We start from the raw sequence: 13,106 nt of genomic DNA on the forward strand, positions 1-13,106 counted from the left end.
TAAAAATGACAAGTTAAATGAGTAAAATTTACAATATTAACAACAAAATTACTACAATTGTTTTACACATTTACATATAATTTAACCAAGTTACTACAACGACAACAAATTGTTCGTAAACTTGTAAATCGTCTTAAGTTGAGTAATTACCTCTAATAGAACAAAAATTATCCAAGTAATGACTAAGTTTACCAAAACGACAACAAATTTGTTGTTATATCGGTAAATGTAGGTATCACAAACACGTAGGTGCTTAGAAAATTTCTAAAGTCATAACAGCACGCATCCAGGTAGAGAGGGAAAAGCATAGATTTATAGTAAAGGTGGCAAACGGGCTGCTAAGCACGAGCACGACACATTTAAAAGCGGCCAGGCACGGCCCAAGCCCATTAATGGCCCAGCCCGGCCCAAGCACGTTATTCTAATGGGTCTGGCTGGGTCTAGAAAAATGAGCCCATGGGCCCAGCCTGGCCCAAGCCCGTTATAAGCTCGGCCCTGCCCGAGCACGATAATTTGAGGCCCACGGCCCGGTCCACTATAAAATATAATTTTTTTCCATTTTTAATATGAAGATAACATATTTTTAAATAATAAACTTAGTTTTGAGTATAAACAATATACTTATATACTAATAATTATTTATTTGAGTATGAATTTGGATTCCCCTAGACTCATAAGAAGTTTTTGCCTAAAAATTTATTAATTGTGAATAATAAGCATTTATCACTTATTTCTTTAGTTTGTTGAAAACAAAAAATGATCGATAGATTGTGTGAATTAATTTTGGTTTGTAATCGTATCATGTATAATTAAAAGTTAAGATTATGAGAGTAGAAGCGGTGGTATAGGACATTCACCTCGACCATTTTCAATTTTCGGCACGAAACGGGCCCGACACGACCCTTTCATGGGCCTGGGCCGGCCCGGCCCGAGCACGGCCCACCACGTTATGGCTTGGGCTGTGGGTCGGACTGGGCCTTACATTTGAGTAAATGGGCCGGCCTAAGCCCGAGCCCGTTAAAAAGTGGCCCGTCGTGGGCCGACCCAAGCACGCCCGAAACCCGATTAGGTGGGCCGGCCCGTTTGCCACCTCTAAATTTTATAGGAAGCATCAAACATTACAAAGGCTAGGGTTCATAGCCAAACAAAGAAAACATTACAAAGGGTTAATTTATATAAGTGCTTAAAGCTAAAACACGTCATCCACAGTTCCCATTAAGATTGTCTTTTATCATTGCTCTAGCTAGGTGATCTTTTATTATAGTTATTGAATTACCTAGGAAAAGTGCCCATGAATGGCCATGATTCCAGATATCGAACACTAGCTAGAGTTTCCGCTCAGTTGAAATCAATGGGATATTTAGGCTGTTTGGTTGGGTAGAAGAGCCCCCAGTGTCTCTCAGTCTCTGGCCCTGGCTTTTGATTTTCATTAAACATGGCAAATATATAAGCCTCTATAGGGCTTCCAGGTTTCTTCGGAGTACCATTACTCTTGACATGATTGATCAAATTGGAGTTGTAAATCCTTGCATTCGCCATTGTAGTCACCTCTCCATCCCCACCAGCGGAGGGCCAACCGGACTCCGATACAAGGATACTCACGGAACCGCTTCCGGCTCTCTCGAGTGCTGAGTAAACTGTATCGAGAATGGCATCAAACAGGTTTTGATACCCGAGCTGGCCATCATGCACCACAGGTGATGGAGATGTAAAAAGAGCATACTCGATATTAATCTGACGGTTTTGATTGTAAGTAAAATAAGGGTAAACATGAACGAGCAAGGGAGATTGATTGCGTGCTAAGAAGGCCAAGATGGGATTAAGAAATGGTAAATGGTCAATACGGAATGATCCTTTTGATGGAGGGTAAGAGGGTTCTTCAAGGACAGCGGTGGAAATGGCAGTGGAGACTTTGATCTTTCCGGCAAGATTCTCAGCAGTAATTGCTTTTTGTAATGTTTTCCATTTGCAGGGGCAACAAACGATGCTTGTGGACCTGTGGGATCTATTTCGTTTCCCACAACAATGTATTTGAAATTTACATTGCCATAGCTTACGACATTACTTTGGACCCAGGAATTAGCCTCGTCTTGGCTTGAAGAAATGTATTGGAGGCGGTCGTTCTCAACACCAAGCATGACCTCGATGTTGGAGCCTCTAAGGGCTTGGAGAGCACCTTGGTAAGGATCATAGAGACGAATTTTTTGAATACCATACTGGTCGAACATAGATATTACTTCTTGTGCTGGCGGTAAGTTGTCTCCTTTGGTTCCATAACACACTCCAATCTTAGAACCTGCATCAGACTCAATATGAGATATACTTTTAACTAGTGATTATGAATTCTGTATATAACACTTTACTTCAAGTACATAATATAGGGTAGAGGAAGAGACTATACCTGCAGTTGTTGCTATGGAAGCCATTACTAGCGTACCAAAAAGTAGCATTTTCGGGATCATGGAAGGGCTTTCGGCAAGTCTATTGGACTTTGCCATTGTAGAGTGAAGTAGAAAAGCTAAGAAAAGAAGCATGCAGTACGTGAAGCGTATGCTTCCCCAGATTGTGAATTACATAGCTAGCTTGCTAGCTGTCTTTATAGTTCGAGTGATGGACTAATTCCCAGAGGAATGCTGACTAGACAAGCTAGCTAATTCCACAAAAGAAAACAAGCATACTACTAGCTAGCTAGCTAATTCCACAAAAGAAAACAAACTAGCTAGCAAGCGCGCATATACATCACTCAGTGACACTAGTACGTATAGTGCTACTGGACTTTTCGGGCCCAAAGACAAATGGTACGTACAGTCAGTCATTATTAGTGGTGGTCTTGTCTTGAAAAAGGCAAGCTGTATATGCAGACTAATGTCTGTCAATAATTTTTGTGGCGGCCAGGAATGGTAGTCGTCTTGTAAGTCTTCGATAAGTAGGCTCCATCCAATGGGAATACTGCCGTAGCTTCGTGCCGGGGAGAGTCGATCTGCAATGGGATTCTGAAGTTAACCTCTCTACTGATTAAGGATCCTGATCGTATCGTACTAAGTTATCTTTTAAAAATTTAATAAACATGGATATATATAGCGATGAATAAATTAATTTACCATACTTAAACTAAAGCAGATAAAATGACATGTGGTTAAATTATTATATATACAAGGATGCACATTTGTTCAATTATTATTATAAATATTGATCTCTGGAAGAAAAATAATAATTTGAAAAGCCAACGCTTCAAGAGGCTTATTTTGTCAGCTTCTTTCAATGTATATACAGTATGTGTTAACTCTTCGGTGCTCTAAAGTTTCCAAAGGTTTTTTAGACCACTGTAAGCTTCTCTAGAACTGGAAGTGATCGAATAGGCAGTTTGTTTAGGTTATTATCTTTCAGCTTCGATTCTTAAGGTTGTAGCAGTAATCGTTATTGTCACCAGATCGAACTGTACGTGCACTAATTGATCATAAAAACGTCGTCTTAATATCTTTAATTAGTTGAGAATTTAGATCGATCGAGTGAAGACTAGTTCATGACTTTACCTGTTCCTTTGTGTTCTCGCGCGGTATATATATTCCAAGTCTTCCTTGGTAGCCTCGCTCGAAGCAATATATGTGAGACTTGCAACATGAGAATTCAATTGCCTGGGCCTGTTGAGAGTTAGGGGGAAGATATATAGTAGGCAGTATGTGTTACATCGACGTTCGTACGCATAATAATATCATCCATATGATCAATGTCTTACTGGCGATCGTTTTCGATTCATAAGACAGATCGAGGCTAGGTGCATGTCATACAATAATATCTGCATATATATGTACGTGTGTCCTTAAGATGAATTTCCATGAAGGAATCAATTCGATCCAGCAATGTTAATTTGAAAGGTCACACACGTACGTACGATCGATATTATTTTTGTGATGGATGAAGCGTGAATCATGAATTATTGATCCATGTTTGTCCTTCTCCTAATTAAGCTCCCTCTAATGTGCGTATAATGGTGTACGTGGTAAGTCTCCTCTATGTAGCTGGCATGGTGCGAAGACCCAGTTCAATTTGCAAGTCTTCCTTTCCTTCTCGATCGAGCGTTGTTGTCGGTCTTCCTTGGCAGCCTCGAAGCGATGTGAGGCCTAGAACATGAGAGTTCGTCAATTGCGCGCCTCTCAAGTTAGCTAGCTAGGCAGGAGATAGAGAGATCGATAGGAGCCAGTACGTACGTGGTGCTCGATCATTCCGGTACGTACGTATGCATATACTAATATCATTCATAGTCCTACGTACTGGCTAACAGGAAACAGTCCTCGATCATCAGCTAGAAGACAATGATATATATATATATATATATATATGTCTGTACAATAATATCTCAGTAACTCGATCTCGACTTACACATGCATGGACTACTCATGAACATTCAAAGTTCCACAGCTAGCTGGGAGTACGTACGTTGTAACAGATTTCATTAATGTCCAATGCATATTATTACTAATCAACATCGATCATCCAGCTACTTTGTAGCTTGCTGGAGCAGTGCGAAGGAGACATGCCGGTTTGTCTTGATATTGGAACAAGTACTCTTCTCCGATCAACTTGTCCGAAATAATTCATGTATATATGTCAATCATATCATTTCTAAGGAGAAATTATGATCGAATAGTAGTCTTCTCTCAAGTCTCCTCTATCTCTGCATGTAGACTCCTCCATTCCAGCCCGCCATGCATTCTATTTCTACTCGATCTAGTACGTAAAATTTGAATATATATATATATATATATATATATATATATATTATATATATTTGTTGACCAAATTAAAAGAGAAGAACAGTCTATAAATTTACCCTATATATATAACTACACCACAACCTCGATTGATATCATCACATAATTCGAACAACATTTAATTAAATAGGCCAACTGATCTACGTATTCAATCATGATGAAAATCCAAGTACAACTCCTCTACCTTACCTTCGCCTGCTTCCTTTTCTTTCCAGGTGAACACACAATTCTTATTTCCTTCTTGTTTCATGCATGCTAGTCGACTGACAGTACTACTGATCGAATTTAGCGTGGTGATATATGTTAATTATTATTACCTTTTCTTTTCTTTGGGAATTCATGCAGGCGCACTTCCGGCCACAATTTCCATCACAAACAAGTGCCCCTTCACGGTCTGGCCAGCAACCCAAACTTCTGATCTCAAACCTCCCTTAGCATTGCCGAGTAACGTGTTGGCACCCCAAGCTAGCACCACTGTGGTCACTCCGGTTCCATGGAATGGCCGCTTCTGGGGCCGTACCAACTGCTTCACGGACAATTCCGGAAAATTCACTTGTGAAAAATCAGGGGATTGCGCATCCGGTCAGGAATCATGCAACGGAAATGGAGGAGTTCCTCCAGCCACGTTGGTGGAATTTTTTATCGCAGCAGGCGGGGGTCAAGATTACTACGATGTTAGTCTTGTTGATGGCTTCAACTTGCCCATGTCCGTGGCCGCTCAAGGCGGTCATGAGCCCGGGACTTGTCGGACCTCTACCTGCAGAGCCAACGTAAACGCTAATTGTCCGAGAGAGCTACAAGTAACGGGGGCCGGCGGGAGCGTGGTCGGCTGCATGAGCGCGTGCACCAAGTTCGGTGAGCCCAGGTATTGCTGCACTGGACCTAATAATAAGCCAGAGACATGTCCTCCTACTGACTACTCTAGGAAGTTTAGTGAACAATGCCCTGAGGCTTACAGCTACGCTTATGATGACAAGAAAGGCACATTCACTTGCTCCGGGGGACCTAACTACGCTATTACTTTCTGTCCATAGAGACAAATACCGCAAATCCAATATGTATTAATAAGTTAGAAAGGAAATATCACACGACGTATATATCCTTTCTTATATGTTAAAATAAAGAAGTTTTTGATGATCATCTGGAATATGACACCGATCGAGCTATTGTGAAATGATGTATGAACTATATATCTTATATGAAATGACGAATTAAATATGTCAGTTTTAGTTTATGGAGTTCATATATGGTTGCATGCATACAATATTTACAATAGTAAGGAAGTTACTATTTATAATTTGGAGCTTCCGGTGGAGACAATAAGTTAATTTGAAGCAAGTCTTGTTCAACATGCATGCATGTTCAAGGACAATTCTGTTGTGTATTGATGTGTGTATCATACAAACCCTATTTGTATGCACATGTTCTTCTTATTTTAGTTGTATGTATGGAATGGGATACACACCATTACAGCAGACAAATCCTATGTTCAAAGGGCAAAAAAGTTGGCTTAATTGTTCAGCTGATTATATCTCTGGTAAATTACGCTAGCTTCCTTTCCAGCTTGTGAAATTCGTACTTACGGTTTGTATTTATTTGTGGAAATCTAAGGCAAGATGACGCTGGCTATTGACTAATTGTGGAAAAATTCGTTCAAAAGTGTCTATGTGCGTATGTTCTCCACCTATTATAAATGGCACCTCATATATTGTTGAACATGAAATTAATTTCCTAATAAACGAGACATATGCGTCTGACATGACATTTCATTTTTGGTCGGAATAGTCATGACTGTATATATGTTAAGAAAAACAAAAGGTGCATTCTTTGTTCAATTAATAGAAATAATGATCTCTTGAAAAAAAAAAAAAAATTAGACCTGAAAGTTAAAAAAAAAATAATGATCTCTTTTTCTTTTTGGAAATGATAGAAAAAATGGTGTTAATAATGTGCATAGTGCATAACTCTAGCTATATGTGGAGTAATATATAGAACAGGTTGTGGTCTGTTGTCATCAAATTACAACTGCATTTGCTGACTTTGCTCTAGATATTCAAGATATTCAATCATGCTGATAATCCGAGTGTTCCTCTACCTGATCACCTTCGTTCCAGGTGAACACACAATTCTCATCTAGTCATCTTCTTTGTTTGTGTGCTGGTACCAGATTTGGGGTAATTATGGTTTTGTACTGATTTCTTTTTTCCTGAACTACTCGTATATATATGCAGCTGCACATCCGGCTACAGTATATTTCACAAACAAGTGCCGCTACATGGTCTGGCCAGCAACCCTAACTAATTCTGCTAACAAATCTCAGTTAGCGTTTACGGGGTTCGAGTTAGCCTCCTAAGCTAGCAACATCATAGATACTCCGGTTCCATGGAATGGCAGCTTCTGGGGCCGTACAAACTGCTTCACGGACAACTCCGGAAAGTTCACGTGCGACAACCCCGGGGATTGCGCCTCCGGTCAGGTCTCATGCAACGGAAATGGAGGAGCTCCGCCAGCCACGTTGGTGGAAATGAATATCGCAGGAGGCGGGGGTCAAGATCTCTACGGTGTTAGTCTTGTTGACGGCTTCAACTTGCCAATCTCAGTGACTCCACTAGGTGGTCAGGCTCCCGGAGAATGTTGGAGCTCTAGTTGCAGAGCTAACGTGAATGCTATGTGTCCGAGTGAGCTACAAGTAACTGGCCGCCCTGGGGGGAGCGTGATTGGTTGCATGAGCGCGTGCACCAAGTTCAATCAGTCCAGGTACTACTGCACACCACCTAATGATAAGATAGAGACTTGTCCTCCTACAGATTACTCTATCAAGTTCAGCGAACAATGCCCTCAGGCTTACAGCTACGCCTATGATGACAAGAAAGGCACATTCTTGCTCCGGCGGACCTGACTACGCCATTACTTTTTGCGCATAATATCATGCCAGAAAAGAAATAATATTACGACAGATCGATATCCTTTTCCATATGCTAAAATAAAAGAACAATGATTATCTGGAATTTGGCACCGATCTATCATCAAATAGTGTATGAACTATCAATTATATGATGTGTTGGACCAACGCCTTTTGATTACTAGAAATCAAATTCCTGAGGAAGTGATCTTTTGCAGCTTAGTTGCATATATGCTTGATCGAGTGACTTAATTTACAGTCTGGACCAGCCGTTTATGAAATTTTCTAGCTAGCAGTTGTAAATTAAAGACAAGTTTGGTCTGTCAATGTTAGATATAGAAATCTGTGTTAGATTGTTCGAAATGTAAATTAATAGGATACAAGTTAATATGTATGTGTTAAGTCCTCGCTACTGTAAATTTTTTGTACGTGGACTAAATAAAATCATCATTTGCAGATAATTAATATTAATTTCTAGCCCTTGTATTAAAAAAAAAAGAATTATTAGGCAGAAGATATAGCATTACGTAGCCAGAGTCTGTGGTGGTCATCCATAGTGATCTTATCAGTGCATGGCTAACAGGTTAAGACCGATCGTTTTCATACGACAGACTGAAACTTGTACAGAACTTTGTAATATGAAGGTTGCATCGAATTTTCTGGTATGAACATCTGAAAGAAATCTGAGATATTTTTAGAGTTAGTTGATCGACAACGCATCTATGGTACCCACAAATGCTTAGCACTTTGTCTTCTTAATATCATACTTTAGTTATGTCTTGTACTTGCAATGTGAATTCTGATATCTTGTGTTATGCGATACATATATCACTTCCCTACAATCGATCATGGTTATATTTTTCACTCTTCTGAATATTTTGTTTTAAAACAAATAAGGAATTATTAATCTACATGCATTACTGTTCTTGATTTGGTTTATATCTACTTGCGTAGACACCTGCATAGTTAACTTTGTGTCATCATCAATATGGTAATGTATCATTGAGGTTACAATTGATGAGAGAATAGAATACCTTGAGTACTTTGTATGAATGGGTGAGTTGATCCCGTAGTGTGCAAGGAGGAAACAAGATGGGTGAGTTGATCCCATTGTGAGCAAGCAAGGAAGAAGAGTCCTTAGGGTGAAAAGCCTTAAAATAGTTAGTGCACTAATTTGTCGTTGACCATTCACGGTGTGTATGATCCGTGTTTGTGTATAGCCCTGCTTGGTGAGTTGCATGTAGGTGTTATAGGTGAGAAGTATATATTATCAATGGTGTATGTTATTTACAACATGAGTTATTTCCTTGAGTTAGTATAAAAAATAAGAGGAAGGGATATGTTATGTCTATATATTGGTTCGTATGTGTCCTTCAATAAGTTATAGCTGCTGAATTAGTTTGTGATGTTAATTGATGTGTTTCATGTTATTTTCTCATTTGAAATATTCTTTTGTTATACATCAAGAATTATATTTGTGTGTAACATAGTCTCCTGTGTAGTTTTTACTCATACAAGCTTCATAAGCTTACCGGGTTTTCTTTTCTTTTGTGAAACCGGTACACCATTTTATGGTGTAGGGAGTGACTTTGCAGGGAGTTAGTCTTGAAAGTTAACAAGAGGCATTCAGGTGTAGTAATTGACGCCTACCACTTGCCTGGAAAGTGAGTGACATGATTGTTATGTAAATTCCTAGATTTACATTTGCACTTTCGCTCTATGGTTAGAGTTTGATATCACACCTTCAATATGGATGTTAGGTTTATGATTTTAATTTTTACTTTTTAGCATTCGTGAATAATTAATTATTCCTCTGCATTGGATACTTTTCCGATTCACATTCAAATTTATTGCTTTTGGAAATATGTTACAAAGCGTAAAATTTAGGATGTGACCTTCTCTCATTCATGGAAGTAGCTACTCAGACATTTACTTTGTTTGATTGTACATTTTGTTTTGATATGCACTTGTACATGTTATGTTAGATTGTAGAACTCTTATGGGATTGGCTGTTTAGACTATAGGAAGGAATTTTGAGACTTGCAATTTGTTCCAGTTGCTTTTGGTTTTGGTGTTTGGACTATGCTTGTATTATGTAAGATTTCTTCCTATATATATATATCTGTGTGTGTGTGTATGTTTGTGCGTTTTCTGATATTCTGGTTACCATAGTTTCTACTGCCATCCCTGGACTTGTGTTACTAGTACTGATTTCGGATTATGCATATAGGTCATGTTCTTGTGGTCGTCTTTTTGGGGGTTCTGATTGGACCAGGGAGTTTGAAGTTCAGTTCATCAGTGAGAAGGTACTACTAGCATCTGTGATTCTAGTTTTACTTATAAAGACTATTGCAGTTGTTTGTCTGGTTACTATGGATCTATTGTATATAGCTCTAGTTTTTTCAATCTCGGTTCTTGTAAACTTGATGAACATTAGTATTTCTCTGTTAGACCGTGAGCTAAAAGTTTTTAGTGGTTCAACTTTATTCTGATAATACTTTCCTTTCAGTGACAGGATTCATGGTGAAACAACTCTTAGAAACATAATTCTTTTTGGTGGACTCACCAAAGGCATGACAGGAAACTTAGGAACTTATGTTATTCAAGCTCTTGAAGGTGTAGAGGGAAAACACACCTTATTCAAAGGAACAAAGTAAGTTTGGTTTTCAATTTAGTCTTCTTAATATTGAAGTTTGTTTTTATTTATCTACATAAGCATTAAACTATACTTTGATGTTCATTTAGAGGTCATTTTTTGTTTGTTTTAGAAGCATACTCTTTTGATTTCCTTATAAGCTTAAGCTTACACAATCTTCTGGATATGTTTGTCGGTTGCTACATTTTTCAGTCATGTTATGGTGTAACTACATGTTATTTTATATATGAGCTTAAGCTTACACGATCTTCTAGATATGTGCAGTCGGTTTAACTTATGGTGTAACTACATTCTTGGCTTCAGTTTTACCAGCTAGAATCATTTATATTAAGAAGACATAACAGAAAAATTCAAAATTCAAACAGGTTAAGTACCAAGTGTACACTCAGGAAATATTTATTTTTAATTTTTTCTAGAGGTATATAAAATTTGATTCTGATAATGTACGGGTGATGTTTACAGGCATATAATAGGTGAAGCTGCTAGCGCTTTGAACGTCAAGGAACTGAAGAACCTAGAATGAATATTGGAGAAAAGAATCAGCAGAATAAGATCCAAAAAGGTACTGAGTGAACATTCATTTTTTATTTGGGACATATTTATATTTAAGTATTTCCTCATTGATATGTACTCATAATTTCAATCCACATTTTCCAATATATATGCCACCAAAATGAAATGTTGTTTGCTGAAATGTTGTTTTTCAGAATATATTTTGGCAAGAGCCATTGGAGGAGTTTGTTATAGTGTTGACGAAATGTTCATTGTCCAGGGAAAAGATTATGTAGATTTTCATTTGAGTATAGGTATTGAGAAGTATTGTATTTTCATTTGGTAGCTTGTACTTAACATTTTTGCCGTGGTACAATATAGAACAAAAACTGGGTCCCTATTAGTAAAAACCAAAACCAAGGTAAATATTTCAAAACCCAATTGGTGTTTTATTGAAATTTCCAATTATTTTTTTTTTTGTTAAATTTGCTCAAATTGGGCACGGATGAATATACGGTGTATCAAGTTTCATCGCTCAAAACTATACGGATAAATAACAACAGATCAGATTATTATATTATATAAAAAACATGGAGCACTGTTACTGTCAGAAAGGGAAAAAGAGTGTGTGAGTTATGGTGCTCAGGGTGGGACGGACAGGGATATCCGTCCCCTAATGGTAAAAAACCAATTTTGAGATGGTACAGGGGGATACATATAGAAAATTCGTCCCCATCAGTCAATAGACATATATTCTGTGCCCAATGACCCTTAATAGGGACAGAAAACGCCTGTGCCTATTGATCGATTTCCTAGTAATGCGGGTACATTTCATAACTCTTCCGCATCTTATACTATCTAGCTAGATCCAAAATATAATGTCGGCCACAGCAGCCTCCCACTTAAATCATTTTTTTCAGATGAATCAGATCATGCGGAGTAAAGACTAGCTCGTTCAAGTTCAATTTGTCTGTTCTTTTCTTCTCGTTTTATTTGCAGTCTCCGATCAATGCCATGAGCCTTCAAGCAATTTGACGCTTATGACATGCAAATTCAATTCGCTCGTAAGTTAGGCGCGTAGGAGGTCGTAGATAGCTAGCAAGTTGTGCTTATATATCATCCTTAAAAACTCTTACCAGCTACCTAACAACGGATTCCTTTCGGAAGACAATAATTGCTATTTGTCCTCGATCGAGTTCACGTATAAACAATAATATCTATTTCGTTGCCCATATTTAATTAGTAGCATATATTACATAATAATATGTCTATATTGTTAAGCTGATAGAACTCAGTGAACTTGATGAATATGGTAATGAAGGCATAAATCAACAAGAAGGTGTAGCCTCGGAGAGTATTGAAGTTAGACCAAAGTCAACAGTTTGACCCTGGTCAACCAGCGCGTGGCTCACAGATGAACAGATGATCTTGAGCATTTCTGAGTCTGCAGACATTCTTTATCCCCAAATCACCTCACAACAGATATACAACGGTCCTTATTCGTGACCAAGAAGAAAGGATCACGTGCCTCTCCATAGCTGGCAAAGAGGATATTTTCTATAGTGCTTATCCAATTGTTCTTGTCCTTTATATATAAGGATTGTATTGCACTGTTGTCTGCATCAATCATCATCTTGTAAAATTACGTACCTTCAATACAATACAAGCTGCTTTCTCTTCTTTTCAATTTTCTTTGCTTCTTTGTTGTATACTCTTTTCTGTGTGCTCATTTTCATATTCAGTAAACAATTTTGTTTAAGTTCTTCACTTGCTATTACAACGTTTCATAAGTGTTTGAATTTCAGCATGGTATCAAAGCCTATAGCCTGACCATTGCCTTATCACACTGTCTTCCGATGTCTTGTCACTATCAACACAAAAAAAACTCATTTCTTCACCTACTGAGGCTATAAACTTCATTTATTCACCTACTCATTTCTCATTAGTCAGATCTAGTATAAATTCTATTAGATCTAGTCTTTTCTTCTTTTTAGTTTGATAAATCTCTCTTTCCTCACAGTGTTGGTTCAATGGCACGCTCGAATAACAACTGCAATGTATTTCGGTGCTCCTTGAGGAGAACAACTATCCTACGTGGCTCTATCAGATGCACTATCATCTAAAGAGTTATGGCTTGCTGAAAATTGTTGATGGAACCCTTCCTTGTCCACCACCTTGCTCTATCAACCCTGATGGGACTGAGGTGGACAACACAGCTGCGTTTGAAAAATGGGAAGAGCAAGACAGGGTTCTCATTGGCACCCTTTCCAACTCTCTCTCTCTC

At 38.3% G+C, this 13,106-nt stretch overlaps 1 protein-coding gene and 2 pseudogenes across 3 annotated transcripts; 2 read left to right on the top strand and 1 right to left on the bottom strand.

Moving 5' to 3' along the window:
- Positions 1-1,156: 1,156 nt before the first annotated feature.
- LOC101303246 lies at positions 1,157-2,566 on the bottom strand (annotated as a pseudogene). Its single transcript, XR_184985.1, has 2 exons — positions 2,402-2,566; positions 1,157-2,296 (listed from the first exon to the last, which is right to left on the bottom strand). The product of XR_184985.1 is annotated as a glucan endo-1,3-beta-glucosidase, basic isoform-like (transcript).
- A 2,286-nt stretch (positions 2,567-4,852) lies between these two features.
- On the top strand, positions 4,853-5,841 carry LOC101303534 (glucan endo-1,3-beta-glucosidase-like). Of its 2 annotated transcripts, XM_004303582.1 has the most exons (2): positions 4,853-4,987; positions 5,118-5,841. In XM_004303582.1, the coding sequence occupies exons 1-2, from the start codon at positions 4,927-4,929 to the stop codon at positions 5,804-5,806; spliced, it is 750 nt and encodes a 249-aa protein (XP_004303630.1). In that variant the 5' UTR covers positions 4,853-4,926; the 3' UTR covers positions 5,807-5,841. The 2 variants fall into 2 exon arrangements, with proteins under 2 accessions (XP_004303630.1, XP_004303629.1); XM_004303581.1 differs by lacking the exon at positions 4,853-4,987 and having other exon boundaries at positions 5,003-5,841.
- Positions 5,842-6,559: 718 nt separating this feature from the next.
- LOC101293621 lies at positions 6,560-7,696 on the top strand (annotated as a pseudogene).
- Positions 7,697-13,106: the final 5,410 nt, after the last annotated feature.

The sequence above is a fragment of the Fragaria vesca genome, linkage group LG6 (assembly GCF_000184155.1).
Source record: "Fragaria vesca subsp. vesca linkage group LG6, FraVesHawaii_1.0, whole genome shotgun sequence".
NCBI classification, from domain to species: domain Eukaryota; kingdom Viridiplantae; phylum Streptophyta; class Magnoliopsida; order Rosales; family Rosaceae; genus Fragaria; species Fragaria vesca.

Bases quoted from the DNA above. Each gene is read 5' to 3' on its own strand.
- LOC101303534 (XM_004303581.1), top strand. From the start codon at position 5,021: ATGCATGCTAGTCGACTGACAGTACTACTGATCGAATTTAGCGTGGTG.